General features: G+C 46.4%; 1 protein-coding gene across 1 annotated transcript in view; it reads left to right on the forward strand.

Annotated features, from left to right (window-relative positions):
• LOC123762414 (telomerase-binding protein EST1A) overlaps positions 1-26,036 on the forward strand; it is a 47,739-nt gene extending 21,703 nt beyond the window's left edge. Inside the window, exons 5-9 of the mRNA XM_045748928.2 lie at positions 9,761-9,961; positions 10,995-11,202; positions 13,309-13,580; positions 20,150-20,259; positions 25,826-26,036. Coding sequence (XP_045604884.2) covers positions 9,761-9,961; positions 10,995-11,202; positions 13,309-13,580; positions 20,150-20,259; positions 25,826-26,036 — 1,002 coding nt within the window. The remainder of the gene's footprint in view (positions 1-9,760; positions 9,962-10,994; positions 11,203-13,308; positions 13,581-20,149; positions 20,260-25,825) is intronic.
• Positions 26,037-26,249: the final 213 nt, after the last annotated feature.

Consider the following 26,249-nt stretch of genomic DNA (forward strand, 5'->3'; position numbering starts at 1 on the left):
TTATTATGTTTAATATTCTTTTCTGGGAGGGATACAAAGCATTAGTCAAACACTAAGCATCCGAGACCCAAGCTTTGCCTATCGGAAGCAAAGACAACAGATCAGAAATCAGTGATGAAACTTGAAAAAAAACTGAAAACATGCACAACAAAATACTGTAATAGATTACCTGAAGAAAAATAAGGGATGACAAAGGAAAGAATGCAAATTGATTGTTGCTACCAGATAAACTATTCTAATCCTGATATGCCTGACTGGCAATAGATGGCAATCCAGGATCCCTAAGGTTTCAGCTAGTCTTCCACTTCACTTTTCTGGCTGGTGACACCAGCTTAACAGTATCGATGGCCGTGGACGACGCTCACGTCCATTTTTTTTCTCTCGAGCCCTAGCCGTGGGCAGCGCTCACATCCAATATAAAAATATTTGTATAAAATTCATTTTTTATCCAATCGACTTCGGCATACAGTAGTTTCAAAATAAGTACCCTTAGAGTGCGCACAATTTGATACCAAAATGAAAGATGTAACACGAAACCTGATGTCAGAACATTTGAAAGATTTAAATTATAAATACATTTTTGATCAAAATTTTAAAATATTTGTTAAAGTTCTATTTATTGTGCTATTATTTTGGGACTAGTTTTAAAATGCGCGACTTTACATTGCGAACAATTTGATACCAAAATGAAAGATGTAACACAAAAATTTGTCAAAACACTGGAAAGATATACATAATTTTGTGATGATGTGCGTATAAAATTAAAATATTTGTTAAAATTCCAGTTAGTGCTCTATTATTATGGGACTAGTTTTAAAATATGCGCCGTTATATTGCGAACAATTTGATACCAAAATGAAAGACGTAACATGAAAATTGATGTACTGTACAGTAATTAAATTGAACAAGTATACAGTACACATTAGGGTGTGGTGTGCCAATTGGTGCTAGTTTACGGGTAACTTTAGACTTTCCTGCAGGGAATCACACCGAGCTTTTGTACATTATATGTATGCATATACACCTGCAGGGAGTTTAATTGCGAACACATTGATGCCAAAACGAACGACGTAGCATGAGAATTAAGGTGAGAAAACTGAAACAAGTAAACACATTTTACTGACTTTGTGCGCTCACAGGTAACTTTTGCCGACTTTAGGCTTTGCTGTTGGGAGTCACGCTAGGCTTTTGGACATTATATGCATATACACCTGTAGGGAATTCTATTGCGAACACAATGATACCAAAACGAACGGCGTAGCACGAGAATTAATGTGAGAAAACTGAAACAGGTATACACATTTCAGTGTCACCGCACGCTTGCCCGCACGCCAGGGGCGTGACCTCTAAGTTGGCAGGCCGCATGCCCGGCGCGCGATGGTTTTAACATCTGTAGCCTCTGCTGAGGCTACAGCAGAGTTTCTGCAGTTCCTTATAGCCTCGCCCTAAGCTCTATTGGACTTGTCAAATGTTTCTGCTCCAAGCATTTGACTATGTGTCTGAAATGATCCCAGCCTCATTTGGGTTGATACTGTAATTTGATAGTGATTTTAGTGTTGGTTGGTGTGTCTTTTCAGCCTTTTCACACCTTGTTTTAATTGTTGTCCAGTTATTTGCCTCATGGGGTCAGGGTCAGTGTGTGTTTTCTCAAGCTCCTGATGTGAATAATGGTTCCGAGTTGCTTGAGGTTTGTATATCTGCTGTCTTTTTTGGGGGGGAGCCCCGTCAGCTCCCCAGAGCTATCCAGGTTGAATGGATATATATAACTTTCTGGCATTAGTCAAAGTGCTTGGAGTTCTTGCCTACCAGGGACCACGAGCCAGAACCTGACCCCCCCCCCCTTCCCCCTCAGAGAAGCACGAGGAGCAATGGCCTCTAGAAACCCCCCCTGTGGTTGGGAGCATTCTATGTCTGCCATCGACCGAGATAGGCACCCAGAAAGGTAGGCGCCCCAAAACAAACCCATATTCTGATGAAAATATTGCTACCGAAAGCCAAACGAGTGGACAGAACTCCCCAAACAAAATTATCAAACTAGCATGACGTCATCATGTCACAGTGCTGCCGTTTGTGCAACCCCTCCTTCCCGGAAGGGGGAAGAGGGAACCCCTGACCCTCTGCGCCAGCGATCCAACCGGCAGTTCTTGGCTGATGTGGTTACTGGCCGGTCGGGTGCCTCTGGTTTCGGTTTTGTTTCAGTTCTGTGCTATGTGGTGTGTGAGCCAGGAGAAATATTCCACGGTACTCGGGCTGCATGCACCTAAGGCTCTCTTCCCTAGGTGCCCTGTAAGTACTGCCCTTGGGGCTTGGGGGCCACCTTCCACAAGTCATCTTGGGATTTACCTTCGCTGTGTCCTTTACTGCTCGGTACTTGGCCGCCCTTGGAGTCAGCTGGGGTTTTGTTGCCCTTGTTTGTCTCTGGGTAGGGAGGTAGATTTCGTCACTGGTAGGGGCGCGGGATACTGCACAGCTAGTTTTCACCAATAACAGCGGCCGGCTCTGTTCCACCTAGGTGCGTTGTCCTCTTGTGGGGTTTTTCTTTTGTTTTTGTTTTTTGCCTGGAGGGGGTCTGCCTTTGTGGTCCCCCTTTGTTGTTCTCGGATTTTTATATATATATTTATTTTCTATTTTGGTGGTACTCCCCGCTTGACCCCAGTGAGTAGACACGTCCCAGGGATTCAGCTGTTAGAAGTTTGTTTGGTAGACTTGGGCGTCAGTTCGCAGTACCCTTCCTGGGGTTCCCTTAGCGTGTAACCAAGGCTAAGGGCCCTGGGAAACCCCACGGGGGCTACGTGGTCTGATGGATGTGATCCCCTGAGTCCCCCTTGCGTTTTGCGAGTTTGAAGGTTGCTCTGTCCCCTTGTCTCAGGGTGACACTCACCGGTTGTGCCTCCGCCATGCCGCCTGTTGGGTCGGTGATTCTTTTTGACATCATTCTTTTGACGTCAAAACACGTCGTTGTCTGTATGTGCTCTTGTTCACTCAAGCCACTGATCATGATATGCGGGTGCAGGCAGCTGCGGTGTTGCATGCTAGGTTGATACCTGGTTGATACCTTGTTGATGGGGTTCTGGGAGTTCTTCTACTCCCCAAGCCCGGCCCGAGGCCAGGCTTGACTTGTGAGAGTTTGGTCCACCAGGCTGTTGCTTGGAACGGCCCGCAGGCCCACATACCCACCACAGCCCGGTTGGTCCGGCACTCCTTGGAGGAATAAATCTAGTTTCCTCTTGAAAATGTCCACGGTTGTTCCGGCAATATTTCTTATGCTTGCTGGGAGGACGTTGAACAACCGCGGACCTCTGATGTTTATACAGTGTTCTCTGATTGTGCAGATGGCACCTCTGCTCTTCACTGGTTCTATTCTACATTTTCTTCCATATCGTTTACTCCAGTACGTTGTTATTTTACTGTGTAGATTTGGTACTTGGCCCTCCAGTATCTTCCAGGTGTATATTATTTGATATCTCTCGTCTTCTTTCTAGTGAGTACATTTGGAGGGCTTTGAGACTATCCCAATAATTTAGGTGCTTTATTGCATCTATGCGTGCCGTATACGTTCTCTGTATTCCCTCTATTTCAGCAATCTCTCCTGCTCTGAATGGGGAAGTGAGTACTGAACAGTACTCAAGACGGGACAACACAAGTGACTTGAAGAGTACAACCATTGTGATGGGATCCCTGGATTTGAAAGTTCTCGTAATCCATCCTATCAGTTTTCTGGCTGTCGCAATATTTGCTTGGTTATGCTCCTTAAACGTTAGGTCGTCAGACATTATTATTCCCAAATCCTTTACATGCTGTTTTCCTACTATGGGTACATTTGATTGTGTTTTGTACTCTGTATTATGTTTAAGGTCCTCATTTTTACCGTACCTGAGTACCTGGAATTTATCACTGTTAAACATCATGTTATTTTCTGATGCCCAGTCGAAAACTTTATTAATATCAGCTTGAAGTTTTTCAATGTCCTCAGCCGAGGTAATTTTCTTACTGATTTTTGTGTCATCTGCAAAGGATGATACGAAGCTGTGACTTGTATTTTTGTCTATATCTGATATGAGAATAAGGAAAAGCAGCGGTGCAAGGACTGTACCCTGAGGTACAGAGCTTTTCACTGCACTTGGACTAGATTTTATATGGTTGACAGTTACTCGCTGAGTCCTGTTTGACAGAAAACTGAGTATCCAGCGTCCTACTTTACTGGTTATTCCCATTGACTTCATTTTGTGTGCTATCACGCCATGGTCACATTTATCGAAAGCCTTTGCGAAGTCCGTGTATATCACATCAGCATTCTGTTTCTCTTCTAATGCTTCAGTGACTTTGTCGTAGTGTTCAAGTAGCTGTGAGAGGCACGATCTTCCCGCTCGAAATCCATGTTGGCCTGGGTTGTGAATGTCATTGGTCTCCATGAAATTGGTGACCTGACTCCTAATCACTCTCTCAAATACTTTTATGATGTGCGATGTTAGTGCAACTGGTCTATAATTTTTTGCCAATGCTTTGCTCCCTCCCTTGTGTAGAGGGGCTATGTCTGCTACTTTAAGTGCATCTGGTATCTCCCCCGTGTCCAAGCTCTTCCTCCACACTATACTGAGTGCCTGTGCTACCGGCACTTTGCATTTCTTTATAAATATTGAATTCCATGAGTCTGGACCTGGGGTTAGGTATCGGTTGCTGCAACGCACTAGGCTGGTTGCGGCCCCAGATGCCCCCAGACTCCCGTTTTCGTTATCGGGGTCTGGACTTGGGGGTGGAAGTCGCTTCGGCTCTGGTTCCGTCCGTTCCTCCTAGTCCTTCCCCTTCTGTTGTGCATACTTCCTTCCTCTTGCTTCCGGCTCCAACCCATCGGTGGGTTTCAGGGTTGGGGCAGGGTCTGGTTGGGTTAAGGCTCGGGCAGTCTCGGGGGTTTTCCTCTTCCGGGATGGCGGCAGAGGCATTCGAGCCTGTTCCTCCAGTTGTGCCGTATGGGTCTGACCAGTGGGCTCTCTTCCTTAGTATTTTGTACGGCTGCCCTGGCTTTTACTTGTGAGGCTGGGGCTTTTGGGGAACAACTCGGCCCTGGGTCCTGCAGTAGAGGTTTCCAGGGTTGGGGAGGGGTTGCCTGGGGGTCCTAGGCCCCGTTTGCCCCACTTGGGTTTTTGTACCCTTGGAGCAGGGCTTGCAGTTCCTCAGCGTTGGATTTTTCCTTTCCCCCTCTGCGTTCGTGTTGGTTTCGGGTCTACCCCTCCCTGGGTTCGGTTCCATGTCCCTTCGGGTTCGTCAATTCCGTCATTCCTGGGGTGCTTTTCTCCCCCTTTCCTCTCCTTTTCACTATTATGTCACGTACATGTTCCCTTTGTATCAATATCCCTGCATGTCCCTTGGTCAGGGGTCTCTTTGGGCCATATGTGCTTCCGTGCATTTGCGCTTGGTTCTCACGGTTCTCCTTGGTTCGCGGAACTCTTTGATACTTCCAATATTATTGGAACGTCTGTTGACTTCCGGTGAGGCTTCCCTCTAGTCCTTTTTCGGACTCGTTGGTCCTCTTCCGTGCTTCTTGTCTTCTTTTGATTCTGTTTTCACATTATTTAGTCTTCACTTTGTCTCTCCTTCCTGTCTCACCTTTCCTATTATTCATTCCATGCGTCTTGCTGGCACCCTCCCTGGCAGATGGGTGTGCGGTGCGGTCCTCTGGTGCTAGGGGTTGGGTGGGGGGTTTGTTTTGTTTTGGGCGGTGTACACATGTGTTGGTGTTCCGCATCCTTTCTCGCTGATTCTACACTGTTCTCGCTCCTCTTGTCTCCGGTCATAACCCCCTGGCTACTCTGTGTTCTGGATGTTATGTTTGGAGTGATCTAGTTCTTTTCTCGGCTTGCGAGTGTGGGGCGGCTTTGAGTGCACCTCCTCCACCTCTGTACTGCATGCTCCTCATCTTCTCCTACTGGGCACACACACCTGGACATTCCCCACTAGGGATGTTCCTGTTACATTGCACTGCTCAGCTGTGTTGTGACATGGTAGTGTCTCTGTTCTGCAGGTGAGATTGTACTGTCTGGCGACTCTGTCCACCAGGTGCTGGTTCTCGCTTTTTGGTGAGGTGTTAGGTGCTGTGTGTTTTGCTTGGTCACTTTGCGTGTGTCTTACAGTGATTTTACTTTGTCCATATGTCTTGTTCTTAGTTGCAATGTGGGACGCAGCCCCGAATTTCGGTGCTTTTTGTTTAGTTTCTCGATGCCTGGGTCTTTTCTCGATATTTGGACACTCCTTCGTTCCCTCGGTCTGTGCTTTCTGTGTCCTCATTCATTGAATCAGTCTCTGATCTCTGGACACTCCTACCTTGCCTATCTTCAGTGCCTGGCTGCACCCTTATATCCATGGTGTCCCTCTGTGTATGTGCGACCGACCACAACACACAATGTGGTTGGTCGTGTACATTGCGTTACCGGCTGCTACTTGGTCCGTATTTTGGGTCTTTTCCTTGCCTATTTCCATTTCCTCCCTTTATGCTACACATGGCTGTGTATCTTGGTTGGTGCTTATGGGCTATACTGATGTTCAGTGCTGGGGTAAGGCCTCTGTCCATGTTCAGTTCCCTGATTTTGGACTTCCCCAGTGTTTTGGTACTGAGTTCTTTCACTTTTTCATTGTATCTCACTGCAGTCTTCTGTGTTGCAATATTTGCGGGTGGTTGTGGACCTCCGGTCATCCGATCCTGCCCTACTGGTTCCTTTTCTTGGGACAGGGGTAGTTAGAATTCCGGTCTTGGCTACAGCTTTTCTTTGTTCCTTTTCCAGGACGTACGTTTTTGTTTTCCTGCAGTACACGTCCTTCGTAGTTCTCCTCATGTATACCTCGGAGATGCGTGCGTCGTTCTTCCCTGCTGTGGCTGGTTGCGCTGCTCCTTTGGGTTGCGGGGTCGTTGTTTTTTGCTTCATTTATCGCGCTTTAGTTCGTGGTGCTTGTTTTAATTGTTGGCCTCTGCCTGGGCCCTGGCTCTTCGGTGTTTGCCTTGTTGGTCCTTATGGGATCCGGGGGGGGATTCTTCCCAGACAGGGCATGTCAGCTCGCCTGGTTGGTTCTTTCCGGCTCACCGGGATTGGGTTCCAGGTTCCTTTTGGTTCTTTGCCAGCCTTGGTTGTGGGCGCCGCTTTACTCGGTTTTCGATCCTGCGTGTCTTCCCGCGGCTCCGCCATTTTTGCGGATCGGTCCAGCCCTGTACGAGGCTGATTCGTTTTTTCCCTCGAGTCTTCGCGTCTTGAGTTTTTGTCTCGAGTTTCTCATCACTTGTATGGGCACTGGTGGCTTCGTTGTTGGTCTCCCACCTGTGTGCTTTGTCTTGACGACAGTGTGTTGTTTCCTGGCAGTTCTTCCGGTTTTCCTATCACTGCGAAGGGTTCTTCGGTCTCTGATAGGGTTGTCTGATCTTTCTCTTCGGGGTTGCTCCAGAACCGTCGTGTGGTGCCGTGTACTGTTGACTCGTCTTGGGTGGCAATGGTCTTTTTCTGGTTGGCACGGGGATCGCCTTGTGTGCCACTTAGGTTCTCGTAAGGTGTGTCAGCCCTTTTGCGGTTCGTCCCATTGACGGAGCAATGGGGGAGAGGTTCTCTCTGTTTGCTCGCACCTGGTCCCATGATTTGTGGGCCTTTCGGATCGTTTCATGAAGCCTGTGGTGGTGTTAGGTGGCTCCTCCTCCTTTGGGGGTTTCGAGGCTGGAGTGCAGGCCTCTTCTGTGCTCTGTCGAGTCATCTCGGAGTGGGTTTGCTTGGGCGTGGCCAAAACAACCTCGTCTCTCAGGATAGTTTCCCCACCTGTTTTTGGTCCCGAAACGGGACTGCGCGGACCTCTGGTTCATTCTGGACTTGTCCCGTCTGAACTCGTGGCTTTATTGCCCCCTCCTTTCAGATAACTACTCTGTCCCAGTTGGAGCTGTACTTCACTGTCTTCTGTTGGAGCCGGACTTTTGGACGGTGTCCCTGGACCTCAAGGATGCGTATTGGCACGTCCCGTTTCATCCAAGGTTCAGGAACTGGCTCGGTTGTGGGGCGTCAGGGTTATCGCTTTAGTTGCCTTCCATTCGACTTGAATCTGGCGCCTTGCATTTTCATAAGCCTTACTCGGGTTGTGGTGGCCCGCCTGTTTCTGTTAGGTTTTCGGATTCGGGCCTACCTCGATGACTGGCTGGTTTGGGCTCCCAGCCAGTCTGCATGTCTGCTCACCAGGGATTTGGTCCTTTCCCAGCTCGCCAGGTTCGGGTTCTTCGTGAACTGGTGGAAGTCTCATCTGGTTCCCTCTCAGGTTCGGTCTTGGCTGGATCTTGTGTGGGACTCTCGGACCGCTTCCTTGTCTCTTCCTCCGGCGGCTCTGCTTCACCTGTGTTCCCACCTTCGTCTGTTCCTGAGGGGATCCTGGGTTACACAGTGGTTGCTCAAGAGTTTGTGTGGAAGCCTGAACTTTGCCATGATGGTCTACCTGCTGGGTCGGGTATGGCTTCGTTGGCTGTTCTGGTTCCTTCGGGGATGTCCCTTCCGCATTTCTCGCGACCGCTGGGTTTGTCTTCCGGGGGCTTTGCATCGATTGCTGCGTCGCCAGGTTCCTCTTCATTTTGGGGGGGGGGGGTTCAGTGCCTTGGCGCCTACCCGAACCCTCACTCGATGTGTTCACGGACGCATCGTCTTTGGGCTGGGGCGTTGTGACCAATGCTTTCCAGAGGGGTCCTGGGGTTGTTGATGCTTGGTCAGGCCAGGGGTGCATCATGTGTTGTGTCTGGTTGCGACTCTCCATAGTTATTTGTGTACCACGGCTTTGGTGGCTGGGGATGCGCTTTGAGTTGACCCGGTTTCCCTCCTTCCCTGTTCCTGGGTTCTAGTCTCCCAGGTCATCTGCAGGGTTATTAAATCTAGCCAGCCTGCGTTCTATCCTCATGCCCAGACGTTTTTAAGCTTGCTGCTTTGGCTGCCGTCTTTGGCTACACGTCTTGGGTTGACATATTGGGTTTTTGGTAACGTGGGTTTTTGGAGGTTGAACAGGGTCCTGGCTGCTCACTACCTTGTCAGTGTCCCTGGACCTAGTAGGGCCTGCGTTGCATTGGCTCGGCGGTTGCAGCCAGATGTCTTTCCTTCACATTGAGGAGCGAGAACTGACCGCTGCCTGGGTAAGTCCCTGTTTTTCCTTGTCTTTGGATAGTTAACTCTGGGGTGCCGACTGGGCTCCCCCAGAAAACCTGCGTTGAATGTAATGAAACTATTTTCTGGGTGAGTCCCGGAGGATCCCCCCCTTTCCCCTCTCATGGAGAGGAGGGGTTGTGCAGTCAGGGGTGCAGCAGTGTAATGACATCATGCTCATTTGCTAATTTTCATTTGGGAGTTACTGTCCACTCGTTCAGCTTTCGATAGCAATATTTCACAGAATAGGGGGGTGTTTTGGGGCACCTGCCTTTCTGGGTGCCAGACCCGGTTGATAGCAGACATAGCATGCTCCCAACCACACTGGGGTTTCTATAGGCCATTCCTCCTTTTGCCTCTCTGAGGAGGCCAGTTTCTGGTGCGTGGTCCCCGGTAGGCAAGAACTCCATGCGCATTGATGCCAGAAAGCTAATACTGTATATCCATATCAGCATGGATAGCTCCGGGAAGCCTCCGGAGACTATTGGAGATTCTGGGACTCACCCAGAAAATGGCGTTTCATTACATTCAATGCTGGTTTTTTAATTATGATATTTTAATTATGTGCTATTTCCTACTACTGTACTGTATTTACATAGTTTATTGTTACTTGACAGTATATATCAGCACAGCATAATGAACCCCGTACCGAAGGCATGCAAACAAATATGGGACGTGCTCACCATTGTGAGGGATTAAGACAGGAAATTTGGATTCGACCAGACAGTGGTGCTACACACAGACGCACTCTCTCCCAGTCTACCGACGGTGAGGGCAAAGACGAGGAAAATGAACTTAAAAAAATTCCACTTGAGCAGGTTTGTAAACTATATACTGTACTGCATTGTAGATTTCATTTAAGTTCTTGCTTGGTTGTATTATGTGATAAATGCCATGACTGCATTTATAAATGCATTCTACACTCACTTAAAGGTAAATCCTGCCCCCCTACTTTTTCTTTTATATTTGAGCATCTGTAGGAAGCTACTTTCATTGAGCAGCAGAATGTAGCTCAAGAAAACATGCTTTGAGCTTGTAGAAACCCACTTTCTGAGCAAGGTATTCTGCTGTTCCCACCCTCCCTCTCTGCTCCCTCTCATTTATCCCTTGTGTTTCATTGTGTCATTTTCAAAAGTTGGTAGTGTATGTGAGAGGTGGTCGTGACCTGAGTCACAGTGGTACTGTCACCTTCAGGGGTGGGTAGGTAAATTACTGCAGCAATTCAATCCAAATAAGTATACAGTAATAAAGGTGGGTAAGGGAGGAAGTTCAAAAGATTGCAACTGTTAATAGTAGAATTAAGAGGTCTTAGCTGTAAGGACAGGTTGGGAGAACTCACCTTTAAGGAGAGATGAAATAGAGAAGATATGATAACTACATACAAGATTTTAAGGGGATTAGATAAAGTGGACAAAGAAAGCCTATTTTACAAATTAAAAAGAGGCAGGATGATGAGACATCTGTGGAAGCTGGACTTGCAGTTGAGTTGAAGATATGGATGACTTGAGTTCACACACACACACACACACCCCTAGGAAGCAGCCCGTAACAGCTGTCTAACTCCCAGATACCTATTTACTGCTAGGTAACGGGCATCAGGGTGAAAGAAACTCTGCCTATTTGTTTCTGCCATCGCCGGGAATCGAACCCCGCTCCATAGGATTACGAGTCCCAAGCGCTGTCCACTCAGCCACAGGCCCCATAATGTATTAAAACTTTATTTACTAGTATTAGTACATGTATTAGTACTATAGCTGTACATTAGTACTAATACACAGCACTGATGTATTAGTGCTGAGTCTTCGGTGTTAGTGTAGAAATGACCAGTTTCATTATTGTTTCACTTCACAGCTTATGAAGCGATTCCTCACAAGCTACCTTCACTGCCATGGGATGCTGTTTTCACGTGTTGGGCTAGATGGATTTCGTGAGTGCTGTGTGACCATGATGCAGGAATTCTGTGTGTTGCTGCGCTCATCACCTCCAAGACTCTCAACTAATCATTTACTACAGATCATGGCTATTAACATGTATGCGGTCAGCAATACTGAGCTGAAGGGTGAGTGTTAAATTTCATTGTTATGTTCCTAATTTAAAATTTTTATTTTTCATTCAACTGTGCATTTCTCAAGTATAGAAACCTCAGGTATGAAGAAAGGTAGTATGTTCAAAAAATACAAAGAGGGGGAAATTAGTGTTTTCAGAAAAGCAGCTGGTGTAAGTTTGTGAGGTGGGTATAACAGTGATGAAGTATACGAGTTGTGAGTGAAAAGGGTCTACCTACCTGTTGACTACCTAGTGATGATTCCGAGGATCAATGTCCCTGTGGCCCGGACTCCGACCAGGCCTCCTTATTGCTGGTCTGATCAACAAGGCTGTTCAGTAGGTTTTGTAGGTTAGGCACAATACAATGAGATGGTATGAATGTCTTAGAAGAATGTTGAAGAATCATTTAATGAGAATATTGGACTTGAATGAAATAACATCATCATATGGTAGAATAAGATGACCATTAATTTGGTAGGGAAGAATGAAACAATGCATGAAAGATAGGGGGGGCAGGGAGGGGGTTAGAGAGCTTAAAAGTGTGAAAGGTTTGTGCATTAATTGAGCTTCTGGGAGGAACTTCTGATGTGGCCACCCCTTAATGCGGGGCCCTTGGGAAGGAGTAAGAAGTCTCGGCTATAGATAGTTTGCATTTCTGTCTGTCTGCATATATTGTCTCTTGGCCTAGCTGTCATTCTGCTAAAATGTTTGCACTGAATTAATGCCTTTTTGATTGGGGGCATCATTTATTGAAAACTTGATGCATAAGTTATGAAATAAGCAAGATCTCATGGAAAGCCAAGAAAAGGGGGGTCAAATTATAGCACGTGTTGCTTCAAAGCTTAACAAGGTTAAAAAACATGTAGACCAAGTTTCAAAAGCCCTGTGGAGAAACATTTTTTTTGTCTTGGCGAGTAATTTTTTTTGCATTACTGATAATTTGTATCTTTGCTTGTTTACGTATTCCAGCATTATGTATGAGCATTCATAGACATATTTTTTGGAGGGCATAAATCAACCGAGGCAATCAGCAACAGAAGTGACCTTATGCTGTATATGAACCTGAGAATTGTCTCTTGCCCCTCACCCCTACTCGGTTTGAGCTTCAGTAAGCATCGTTTACTATCCTTTGTTGACATTTTTCATTACATATTGGTGCAGTGGTTAGCACAGTCAGCTGACAACACACAGGACCTTAGTTTGATTTTTGGGCATGGCAAGACATCTGGCCATATTTAATTACACCCGATTAGATGCCACTATTCACTTAACATTAAATAGGTACCCAGGGGTTTGGCAGATGATGAAGGTTGCATGGTGTGGAAGGTCAGTTATTGGCCTAGGGAAATATTGATGAGTTTACCTTCCCCAGCAATGGGAACTATATACCTGCATATATTTAAGACTCTTAACACACACAATGACTATTTAGTAGGGGTACTCCTGCTTCTCTCAGTTCAGTGTTGGGGATGGCACTGCTCTTATCTTAGTGATGGGATGCAACTTTTAGCTTGGTGATGAGATGCTGTTACTGTTTTAGTGATGGGATGCTGCTTTTAGTTTAGAGATGGGATGTTGGTGTTGGTTTAGTGATGGGTTGCTGCTGTTGGTTTAGTGATTGGGTGCTGCTGTTGGTTTAGTGATTGGGTGCTGCTGTTGGTTTAGTGGCAGTAGTGCTGTCAGTTTAACCTTTAAACTGAGCATAGCATATATACAACAGAGCCCGATGGTACCATATGTTAAATTTTTAAAACTGGTTCTAACGCTTTCAAATTTTTTGTGCATAATCTACTAGGCAAACACTGCAACTGTCTAAATGATCATCAATGTAACTTGAAAAACAAGAAAATTAAAAATAATGATAAAATTTAATATTGAAAATTTAAGATTTCAGATCTACAAAAATATTAAATATCACCAATTGTTCATTAAGTGTTATTATACTCCCAGAATAGTATATGATCTTCATTTTAATAGATTTAGAATATAGATTTTCAATTTAGTTTACTGTTAAAAAAAATCATCAATATGGTATTTGAAATACTGTATGCACAAAATTCAGACAACAAAATTTATAACTCAAAATGTTTAGAGTTTAGTAGGGGTGCTGGTGGTGCAGGCACTGTTGCTGGTGGTGCAGGCACTGGTACTGGTGGTGCTGGCACTGGTGGTGCAGGCACTGATGCTGGTGGTGCAGGCACTGATGCTGGTGGTGCAGGCACTGATGCTGGTGGTGCTGGCACTGGTGCTGGTGAAGCTGGTGGTGCTGGCACTGGTGCTGGTAATGCTGGTGGTGCAGGCACTGTTGCTGGTGGTGCTGGCACTGGTGCTGGTGGTGCTGGCATGGTGCTGGTGGTGCTGGCACTGGTGCCACTGTACAATGTGTTCTCAGTAAGGTATAATTTATTACCCGAATTTCCTCAAGTACTTGCACTGTGTTCATGGAAACATCAACAACATGGCATCAATCCAGGTAAATGATATCCAGCACTGTAGTTGAGAAGCAGGGCCAAAGAGCCTAAGCTCAACCCCTGCAAACACACAACTCGGTGAGTACACACACACACACAAACATTTTCTCCTATAGCTGTACATTATTCCAAAACTCTGCCCTAATAAAGGTCAAATAAATCTCAAATAAACTAAATGATATACAATGTGTACTCGCCTAATTGTACTTATCTAATTATGCTTGCGGGGGTTGAGCTCTGGCTCTTTGGTCCTGCCTCTCAACTGTCAATCAACTGGTGTACAGATTCCTGAGCCTACTGGGCTCTATCATATTTACACTTAAAGCTGTGTATGGAGTCAGCCTCCACCACATCACTTCCTAATGCATTCCATTTGTCTACTACTCTGACACTGAAACAATTCTTTCTAACATCTCTATGGCTCATTTGGGCACTCAATTTCCACCTGTGTCCCCTAGTGCGTGTGCCCCTTGTGTTAAATAGTCTGTCCTTATCTACCCTATCAATTCCCTTGAGAATCTTGAATGTGGTGATCATGTCCCCCCTAACTCTTCTGTCTTCCAGCGAAGTGAGGTTTAATTCCCGTAGTCTCTCCTCGTAGCTCATACTTCTCAGCTCGAGTACTAGTCTGGTGGCAAACCTTTGAACCTTTTGCAGTTTGGTCTTATCCTTGACTAGATATGGACTACATGCTGGGGCTGCATACTCCAGGATTGGCCTAACATATGTGGTATACAAAGTTCTGAATGATTCCTTACACAAGTTTCTGAATGCCATTCTTATGTTGGCCAGCCTGGCATATGCCGCTGATGTTATCCTCTTGATATGGGCTGCAGGAGACAGGTCTGGCATGATATCAATCCCCAAGTCTTTTTCTTTCTCTGACTCTTGAAGTATTTCATCTCCCAGATGGTACCTTGTATCTGGCCTCCTGCTCCCTACACCTTTCTTCATAACATTACATTTGCTTGGGTTAAACTCTAACAACCATTTGTTTGACCATTCCTTCAGCTTATCTAGGTCTTCTTGAAGCCTCAAGCAGTCCTCCTCTGTCTTAATCCTTCTCATAATTTTGGCATCATCTGCAACAGAGAAATGAATCTATACCCTCCGGGAGATCATTTACATATATCAGAAACAAAATAGGACCGAGTACAGAGCCCTGTGGGACTCCACTGGTGACTTTACGCCAATCTGAGGTCTCACCCCTCACCGTAACTCTCTGCTTCCTATTGCTCAGGTACTCCCGTATCCACTGGAGCACCTTCTCAGCTACACCTGCCTGTCTCTCCAGCTTATGTACCAGCCTCTTATGCGATACTGTGTCAAAGGCTTTCCGACAATCCAAGAAAATGCAGTCCGCCCAGCCTTTACTTTCTTGCTTAATCTTTGTCACCTGGTCATAGAATTCTATTAAGCCAGTCAGGCAAACTACCCTATCATTTTGCCAGTATTTTGCCCATCATTTTGCCAGTATTTTGCCAATCAGGCAAAAAAAGCATTTTGCCAGTTAGGCAAAATTTACCCTCCCTGAATCCATGTTGGCGATTTGTCACGGAGTCCCTTCTCTCCAGATGTGTTACCAGGTTTTTTCTTACGATCTTCTCCATCACCTTATATGGTATACAAGTCAAGGACACTGGCCTGTAGTTCAGTGCCTCTTGCCTGTCGCCCTTTTTGTATATTGGGACCACATTCGCCGTCTTCCATATTTCTGGTAGGTCTCCCGTCTCCAGTGACCTACTATACACTATGGAGAGTGGCAAGCAAAGTACCTCTGCACACTCTTTCAGTACCCATGGCGAGATCCCGTCTGGACCAACAGCCTTTCTAACATCCAGATCCAGCAGGTGTCTCTTGACCACCTCTCTCGTAATTTCAAACTCTTCCAAGGCCGCCTGGTTTACTTCCTTTTCTCCTAGCACAGAGACCTCACCATGTTCTATTGTGAAGACCTCTTGGAACCTTTTGTTGAGTTCATCACACACCTCTTTGTCATTCTCTGTATACCTGTCCTCGCCTGTTCTAAGTTTCAAAACCTGTTCTTTCACTGTTGTTTTCCTTCTGATGTGACTGTGGAGTAGCTTTGGTTCGGTCTTGGCTTTGTTTGCTATATCATTTTCATAACTTTGTATGTGTGTGTGTGTGTGTTCGGTTGTCGCTGAAGATGTAAGATTAATGCACGAGAGTTAAGCATTAAGGTGCATACATTCATATATATTGGTAGAGTTTTTTTTTTTTTTTTTTTTTTTTTTTATTATTTTCTACCACAGACGTGGCCACACATTTACAATGCTAACCAGCATATATACATTTTCTTCTGTCCTCCATGGACAGGGTTAGAGAAGTGTTAAACATACAGTTCAAGGGTTTATTGAACACTCAACCACAGAAGGTGATTCGGTGCTTTTAAAATGCTAAGCTAACCTACATACGTAAATACAAAGATACACAGATTTACGTACGCCCTACATAAAGTATTAGATGTGTCTTTTACATAGTGTCATTAATGTACATTCACAAAGGTGAAATGTAATTCTGATCAGCTTCCATATTTGCTTTATACCCATACATATACATACACACACACACATACACATACATATATACACACATACATGCATTCACATACATTTGTCTCATTTACCCTGACAGGGTGAGGTAGCTGATAAAGAAACTAGTGTGCAATTAAGCACTTAATCACTGAAGGTGATGAAGGTGCTTTTACAAGCTCAGGTTATATAGTTACATCACATACATACATTGTATGATTGATACATTACATGGTCAATTTTGGATACAAGTCCAATATATCATCAAGTGTTCCAGTACTCATATAGTAACTACAGAGTTCAGCATACCTTAGCCCAGGAGGGCGAAAGTCAGTCAGTATGGGACATTCTACAATATAATGTTCAAGAGAGTGCATGTTTTCTCTTTCACAAAGTTGACACATTGTGTACTCGACATTTGGGTTTGAGGTGTGTTTGAGCTGGTAGAGGTGTGTTGGTCTCGCGGGCGGTGGTGAGCAATCGTGACGGTCACGCCTGCTCCGCCTCGTGACGTCACCGGCAGCCCTGACGCAGGAACCCTTTGTTTACTAATGAGTCATTTCTAGTCACTAATTTAGCACGGCTGCTTCATTTTTTGTGATTACGGCAAATCTGTAATATTATGTGATAAATTAGGCACTGAAGTCGATGGTTGCGTTCTGTAGATTTAAATAACCGTTGGGGTGAAGGTCGTTGGCAAGGACGCTGGTGGGGAGGATGGGCGGGAAGGAGTTGGGGGCGTGGGGAATAGTTGTAGCGGTCCCCCCTTCTTATGTGGGGAATTGGGGGGTTTGGGGGGATTTACGAGGGCTTGGCGGGAGTCTGAAGGAAATGCCGATGAAGGTTGTTGAGCGGACGCTCCCTAGCTCCTGTTTGCTCCAAGCTCATCCTCCTCCGGACATGACTCGTCTAGTGTGTCTTGTCTCAAGCTCTTAGGTGTAATATTATTATTTATGTATTAGTGTTGAGTTATATGTGTCTTGTATGTGTTTACCTTTTGTAGCATATTGCCTGTGTATAGGAAGAAGTGTATGAGTTGCCTCATCCGTTTGCATTTTATAGGCCAAAAAAATTATTTAAATTTCCACACCTGCCTAGTGCACGTCCTCCACACCTGCCTTGTGCACGTTTTGTGTGTTGGTTTAAGTTTTGCCCCGAGAGGCGAGTTTATTGGGCAGCGTCACTCAGCCTGTGAGTGGACACACCGCCATAGTAGCATGTACAACACTCCCCAATTTAAATTTTGCCCCGAGGGGCGAGTTTATTGGGCAGCGCCACTCATCTTGTGAGTGAACATACCGCCATAGCAGAATGTACAACACTCCCCAATAGGAATAAAACCCGCTGGGTTGTTCATCCTGTCACTTGTACCCAGACACAGCTGGGACTTGCTTAACTGTCTCAAGTGAACAGCTCCTCAAACTAGAAGATTAACATTTATCAACCCTTAAAAGCTTACGTTATCTTGCGGGTGCAAAATGGGGAAATCTTTTAAGAACAGTATCAATATTTGACAAATAGTGTTTTCCTAACTCAAACAATGTGGGGTTTATTATTCTACAGTTATTCCTAATGTCTCTCAGGTGTTCACATTCACGTAGATAGTGGTCAAGGCGGTGTCCATCACTCTCACCACAGATTCTGCAACTTCGCTGATCAACTGTTGTTTCCATTCCAAATCTCCATGGATATTTGTATCCAAGACGGATTCTCGCTATTACTGATTCTCTCCCTCGTCGTCCTCCTCTTCGGCCATACTGATTGGGATTGCCAGCTGCAACCATGTTGTACCATCGTACAGATTCACTGGTTTGTGCTTCTATCCTCCTTTCCTCAGTTACCTTGTCACGGTGATGTTGCCTGACAATACCTCTAATTTGTAGCAGAGTCTTGGGTATGAAGTATTCAATATGGTCTCCTTCAGCGCCTTCAGCAGCCAGCACATCTGCTCGTTCATTTCCACATATTCCAACATGGGAGGGGATCCACAGAAACTTGATGACTCTTCCCTGATTGGTAAGTACTCTCACAGCTCTCTTGATTTCAGCGACTATTGCAAGATTTTCTGCCTGATTTTTACTTAGGATTTGCAGTGCTGCTTTTGAATCGGTGCAAATCACTGCACCATTAGTGTTCCGTTCAAGAAACCTTAACGCCATAACAATGGCAGTTAGCTCTGCTTGCGTTGAAGAGGCATAGTTCTCAATACGTGCTTTTTCTTCATTTCTGCGTTGGAAGGTATTATCCTTGATTACCGTGTATGCTGCACCAGCCCTGCCATTGATAGGATTAGATGACCCGTCAGTGTAGATTTGATCTAGTTCATCTCCGGCTTCTTTAACATTTACCAACCCCTAAAATTTAAGTTATCTTGCGGGGTGCAAAATGGTGAGGGAATCTTTTAAGAACAGTATGTATGATAACTTTTATGATACTTGTTTTATGATAACTCAAACACTGTGGAGTTTATTATTCTACACATATTTCTAATGTCTCTTTGATGTTCACATTCTCTCAGTACTGGTACCAGTGGTGTTGCCGTGTGTGGTCGTATGATTGGTTGTGTGTCCTGTGTGCTGGTTGGTATCAGTGGTTGTGTCTGTTGAGTGTGTGATCACCCATCCAGTTTACATCGAGGCCGAAGGAGGCTTAACCAGACTCGCCGTGACGTGCATATATCCCCACGATCGAGGTCATTACGATGGTAGTTATAACAGTCGTGTGTACTACGAATAAGGGGAGGGGAGATAGCAATTACTACGGGTAAAGGTGGGACTCGTATGATAATTTGATCCAACAGGCTTGGTGGAGCGGCCCCGCAAGCCGCACACATCCTCTACAAAATTGTTTAAATTTTGCCCCTCGGGGCAAGTTTATTGAGCAGCGCCACACATCCTGTAAGTGGTCATACCGCCATAGCAGCATGTACAACACTTCCCAGTAGGAAGAAAACCCGCTGAGTTGTCCACTACAACCTAGGTTGGTCCGGGTCTTTTTTTTTTTTTTTGCATATATCTAATCCACCTTCGTTCGGGCTATACTTCTTTGGTTTGCTGCGAGGATAGTGACAATGGTGGAGCTCGGATGTTCATACAGTGCCCTCGGATTGTGTCTTTGGCACCTCTATTCCTCCTCTGATTCTGTTCTGCATTTGATGGTGTAATAGAGAGCAGCTGTGGTTGTATCAGCTCCGGGGTAAATGTGCAGGGGGGGGGGGGGTAATTGTGGTAGAGGTGGTGGTGGTAGTGAGGGTTGTAACGGGGCTTGTGTGTGTGTGTGAGTGGGGGGGGGGGGAGGGGGGGAGGGGCTGTGACCGGGCGGTGGAGGTGGTGCAGTGAACTAAGACGGCCTTGTGAAGGTCGGACCAACCCCCGGTCCCATCCCCCCCCCCCACCACGCTCCCTTCCTTACTCACTCTCCCCCCATCATCATCTTCCCTCACCCCCCCCCCCCTACTCTCCCCTCCCCCAAACTCTCAAACATTCCTTGCTTCCCCTCCCCCTTTTACTCCTATCAGTCCACAAGAGCGTGGCCTGCACTTCCTGTCATTTGCATCAAGTGGAAGTTTACCTCTATTACTACACCTGCCGCCACACCTGCCGCCACACCTGCCACCACACCTAGCCACCACACCTATCACCACACCTGCCGCCACACCTGCCACCACACCTGCCACCACACCTGTCACCACACCTGTCACCTACACCTGTCACCTACACCTGTCACTACACCTGTCACTACACCTGCCATTGACTACATCTGGAAAAATCAGATAGAGAGAAAGAGCTAAGAGTTGATATATCGCACCAAACCCGTCTCCTGAAGCCCACAAGAAGTGCATATCATCAGCGGCATATGCCAGGTTGGCCAGCATAAGAACTGTCTTTAGAAACTTGTGTAAGGAATCATTCAGAACCTTGTATACCACTTACGTCAGACCGACCCTGGAGTATGCAACTCCAACGTAGAGTCCATGACTAGTCAGACTCAAGACAAAGTTACAGAAAGTTCAGAGATACGCCATGAGACTGGCCCCGTTGCTGAGAGGTATGAGTTATGAGGAAAGGCTACTGGAATTAAACCTCACGCCACTGGAAGACAGAAGAGTTTGGGAAGACATGATTACTACCTACAAAATTCTCAGAATATTTTCATTGTCAGAGTAAGTTAATAAGTAAAGTGCTTTAGGCAGTGATGTGGTGGAGGCAGACGCCACACATAGTTTCAAATGTTGATGTGATAGAGCCCAATAAGCTCAGGAACCTGTACATCAGTTGACTGACGGTAAAGAGGCGGGACCAAAGAGCCGAAGCTCGACCCCCGCAAGCACAACTGAGTGAGCACACACCTGTCGACCACCACATCTGAACGGCACAACTCGAAGACCACTACAAGGGTCAATAACCACACCTGTTAGTTTCCACACCTGTCGACCATCGCACCTGTTACCAAATGCCCAACACTTATTTAACCAGTACAAACAACTGGTGCCTCCATTTTATGTTAAATTTACTCAACACCTGACCGCATATTAGAGTTACATTTACAAAACACAGTACTTCCTACGCAGGCGCTGAGTCACAATAACGTGGCTGAAGAATGTTGACCGGACCACACACTAGAAGGTGAAGGGACGACGACGTTTCGGTCCGTCCTGGACCGAATCGACTTGAGAATGGTCCAGGACGGACCGAAACGTCGTCATCTCTTCACCTTCTAGTGTGTGGTCTGGTCAACACCGCACTTCCTAATCAGGTATCTTCAGGTAGCAGGAGATACCTGAAAACTTACGTGAAGAGTCTAGGGATTTACTAGTCCTGGTTACTTGTGGCTCCTAGTAATTCTGATAATTGTGTGCGTGCATTGATGATGTTATTCAAATGTGTATATATCAAATGCAGTGCAGTAATGTGTTAATTTAAGACTTGCACGAAGTGGTGTGTGTAGTGGCCATGAGGGACTGTACTCTCTAAATGTACCGTGTACACACCCAGAGTTGTTATAAAACCCTGCCCTCTTGAAAATAAATAAATGTCGGGTACCTTCGTCGAATACCAAGATCTAAAAGGTTATCATGGGGACGAGAGAGAGAGGGAGGGAGGGAGAGAATGAGAGGGAGGGAGGGAGAGAATGAGAGAGAGAGGGAGAGAGAGAGAATGAGAGACGGAGAGGGAGAGAGAGAATGAGAGAGAGAGGAGGGGGGGGGGGAAGAGGCAGGAGAGTGGAACAGGTGCAAGAAAAGGAGAGGAAATGTCCGAGAGGAAATGCCACAGAGAGCAGCTTGAAGGTGTTTATTGTGATGGTTCCTGGAAGGTGGCGTCATCTGCACACACGGCCGAGCTGCAACTCCAAGGGGAAAACGCGACAAGAAGATAAATAGAGAGCTGAGGGAAGTAAAAAGGTTTCATGGTCATCAGGTGTGTGGAACTTGAGGGGAGAGTCTAAACGTTGGATCTGGTTATGCTGGAAGCGAATGATAGAAAATAAAGGGAGAGGTGCTCTTGTTCTCTCACTCTGGGGAGAGACGTGTGGGCGAGAGATCTGTTGTGAGAATGTGCATGAGAAGGGAGTCGGGCGAGGTATGATGATCATTGTTGGAGTAATGTACTCAAGAAGGGTGCGATCGGAATGAAGCTGATGCTCGCTGAACGTCCTGGGTTGTAGTGGCTGTCTTGTCATTGCCCGCTCTCCGATCCTCATTTGTTCATCTTGCTGCAATGGAAAGGAATATAACAACTATTGCGCTGGCACTGAGTGTGGACCATCACCTTTCATCAAGTTGAAAGGGACCCACACACCATCCTGCTCTTGTCTCACTCTTCCACTGCCCTCGAGAACCTCACACACACACACTACCAGGAAGAAAGATGCCTGCCAACTCACCATGGTGTATATAAGGCCAAGTCTTCCTCAGGTGGAACACCTCTCATTCTCTTCTCTCTGTAGTGTAAACCCTTCACTATGCCTTTGTATATTTCCATCCTTCCCTGAGCTGTTTGACTTAACCTAACAGTTTGCTCATTTCCTCTCTCTATCCCCCCCCCCAATTCCTCGAGTCCGCTCTCTTCCATCCCCTCCCCCCAACCTCCTCCTCCCCCCGAGTTATGATGTCCGCGCCCTTGAGCTGCCTTGAACCTGGCCACGCTGAGGCAACTTTGTTTTCTTTTTCAGCCGCAGGCTCTGTCTTCCCCCCCCCCCCTCCCTCGCTCCCCCACCAACCCCTCCCCCTTTCTACACTACTGCTTTTTCCTCCCCGTTAACCCCATCCTCTGTCGATACCTGGAGGATTGCTGCCCTTGGCGTCGCTGTTTCAACTGGGGGTCTACTGAGTGCTACTGCTGCTTCTGTTGCTACTGTTTGAGCCGCTAATTTAACTTGGGCCTCTGAGTACTGCTGTTGCTGCTGGTGTTCCCGTTGTTGCAGTAACTGGGGTCAGTGATGGGTGGTGTTACTCTTGATGTTTCGTGGTGTCAACCATCAGGGGTCACTTGCTTGTTTCTGTTGGTGCCAGTGCTTCAACTGGGGGTCGCTGATTAGTTATGTTTTTGCTGCTCTTGCTGCTACTGTTGCTGCGACTACCGTGCCTGGAGCCCCAGAGAGGCACACACGCCTCGTCTGCTGTTAGTTCCGTAGGTGAGTGACCAACACACCTTGAGGAGCTTGCATGCCGTCGGGGAAAGTGTTCCTTACTGTGCCAGACGGCTGAGTGGACAACGCTCGGGATTCGTAGTCCTAAGGTTCCGGGTTAGAGGTGGAAACAAATGGGCAGAGTTACCCTGTTCACCTAGCAGTAAATAGGTACCTGGGAGTTAGACAGCTGTTACGGGCTGCTTCCTGGAGGTGTGTAACAAAAAGGAGGCCTGGTCGAGGACCGGACCGCGGAGACGCTAAGCCCCGAAATCATCTCAAGATAACCTCAAGATAAGATAATATACTGTTATCCGCCGACCTGGGTCACGATCCATCATATAGATACTGTTCATAAAAGATTCCCCCATTTTGCGCCTGCAAGATAACGTAAGACGTTAAGGGTTGACAAATGTTAATCTTCTTGTTTGAGAAGCTGTTCACTTGAGACAGTTAAGCAAGTCCCAGCTGTGTCTGGGTACAAGTGACCCAGCGATGGTTTCTTCGTATTGGGGAGTGTTGTCCATGCTGCTATGGCGGTGTGTCCACTCACAGGATGAGTGGCGCTGCCCAATAAACTCGCCCCTCGGGGCAAAACTTAAAAAAAAAAAAAATTACTAGCCTGGTGGTGAGGTCCCTCGCCACTTTCATAAGACTAGCTGTAGCTGAAAACAAAAGCTAGCAACTGTAGAATATTCTCTTGAGTGAATGGGTTGTTAATTATATTTTGGCACGAGGGTTTAATTGATTAATGCAGCGTCACTCATCCCGTGAGTGACCATACAGACACAGCAGCATGTACAGCCGGTCACTCGTGAACGCTTTATCCAACAAAGAGATCAACATTTACCAAACCCTAAGCTAACGTTATCTTGCTGCTGCCAAATGGGGGGCAATATTTTAAGAACAGTATCTGTGGTTGACAACTAGTGTCTTCTTACTTCAAACAGTGCGGGGGTTTATTAGTCTTCTCATATTTCCCTGGTAGTGGTCAAGGCGGTGTATGTCCATCACTCGCATCTTAGATTCTCAACCTCCCTCTTTTCACTGCTATTTCCATCCCGAATCTCCTTGAGTATTTGTGTCCAAGCGAATTCTTGGTACAGTATTAGATTCTCTTCTCCTCCCCCATGGTCACCTCCCATTTCGCCCATAATGATTGGAGGTTGCCGCCTGCAACCTCATTGTGCCAGCGTATGGGTTCACTGGTCTGTTCTGTCTGCCTTTCCTCAGTGTCCCTCTCATGGTGGTGTTGTCTGATGATATATCTGAACTTGGAGAAGTCTTGGGCATGAAGTTTCCATTGTGGTCTCCTGTAGCGCCTTCTGGAGTCAGCACATTTGCTAGTTCATTTGTACAGATTCCGATGTGGGAGAGACGCCACAGGAACTGGATCACCTTTCCCCTGATTGGTTAGTATTTTCACCACGATCTCTTGATTTCAGCGACTGTCCCTTGGTTTTCTGCCTCCTTTTTTCCTATGGCTTTCTAGTGTGGCTTTAGAGTCGGTGCTAATCACTGCTCCTTGTGTGTTTCTAAGTGTCTTAATACCATAACAGTAGCAGTTACGCTTGCTTGGCTTTGCAAGACTGTAACGCTGAAATACCAATGTTATAGTCTCACAACCCAATGTACCTGCTTGTATATATAATAAATATATCAATGGGTTAGGTTATTACTAATGTTGCCGGGTGCCATGGCGGCTGCCAGGGCCGCTGACACTATGGTTATGGGACATTTAGTGTTGCTACTGCTGTTATAGCTGCAATTTCTGTGTGTATTCTTTTTGCTACTGGGATAGCTTTGAGGGAGAGGTGGAAGGGGTATGACTTGTGTATTGAACCATCTACTAACTCTACACTTACTATCTCCTGGCTGACTCGCCTTTCGCTGGCTAGTTTGTGGTTCTGAGGGAGAGTTCTCTCTCATCGAGTTGTCATGGAGGCGAACAAGGTGATTGGAGCGTCGTGATTGGAGCTAACTCCGTCGAGGTTAGCGGCCGCGTGGTCTGTGCTACACTGTACTCTCCTGCTTCAGTTAATTTATATTTATTTGTTAAATATGATAACTGGTTAAAGAAAGCCAGTGGAACTTGCCTTAAGGTCTGTTTAATTGGTTAAAGTTAATTAAGTCTCCCGTAATTACAAAAGCACCCAGGGTCATCATCTCAGCAAATGTAATTGGTCATACCTGAACTAACACCTCCAATATATCAACGGGTGCCATTGTTTTGTCTGGTGGTACTGGTAATTTACCAGTACTCTCAGGAACTAGTGTTTTTAAGAGTACACTATTAGTACACTAAGAGTGCACTCTTAGTGAACTAGTGTAGTGCTAGTGTTTTTTTTACCAGTGAAAGTGGGTGTTTTGCATGGTTTGGACAAAACATACCCACAATACGGGCTTTGTCTTATATCTTAGTAGAACAGTTGATTACGTCAGCTGTGCAGTATTTACTGTGCAGTCTCAATACGCTAATAAAACAGTGTCGTGCTGAATCATTGTGACAGTTACGAGGACAGAGACGGTACCCTTCAGCAGTGTTATCCCAGACACACCTTGGCATCAACCTGTCCTCTTACACAGATCGTCGCTTTTCGCGCGTATGCGTTACCTAAGGCCATAAATGGTCGTACTAGAAAATCGAAGCTGCTGGCGAAAGTGACGTACTGCCCCGTTTTCTGTTTTGGGTCCTCTGGTAAGTTAGGAGAGGGGGGACACTTTAAATTGACCGTTTTCTTGACGTTGGGAAACCTTAGGAGGACGGGTTGTTGATATAGGGGGGGGGGGGTCCTTTTAGGGTTAGAACAAGATCCTATTTTCACTTTTAACTTGCATAATATTCGCAGTCAGTTTAGGGGCAAAATCCGCAGTTTTTCCTGACGATACAATTAATTATATGGCATGCACACATTTTGATACCTTCAAAACTAAATAAAATGCAGAATTGCAGAATTGAGAAACCCCTACACTACACCACCTGAAGAATCATCACCCCCAGCCCTCACCACCTGAAGAATCACCACTCCAGCCTTCACCACCTGAAGAATCACCACCCCAGCCCTCACCACCTGAAGAGTCACCACCCCCAGCCTTCACCACCTGAAGAATCACCACCCCAGCCTTCACCACCTGAAGAATCACCACCCCAGCCTTCACCACCTGAAGAATCACCACCCCCAGCCTTCACCACCTGAAGAATCACCACCCCAGCCTTCACCACCTGAAGAATCACCACCCCAGCCCTCACCACCTGAAGAATCACCACCCCCAGCCTTCACCACCTGAAGAATCACCACCCCAGCCTTCACCACCTGAAGAATCACCACCCCAGCCTTCACCACCTGAAGAATCACCACCCCCAGCCCTCACCACCTGAAGAGTCACCACCCCAGCCCTCACCACCTGAA

This window comes from Procambarus clarkii, chromosome 2 (genome assembly GCF_040958095.1).
Source record: "Procambarus clarkii isolate CNS0578487 chromosome 2, FALCON_Pclarkii_2.0, whole genome shotgun sequence".
Classification (NCBI taxonomy): Eukaryota; Metazoa; Arthropoda; class Malacostraca; order Decapoda; family Cambaridae; genus Procambarus; species Procambarus clarkii.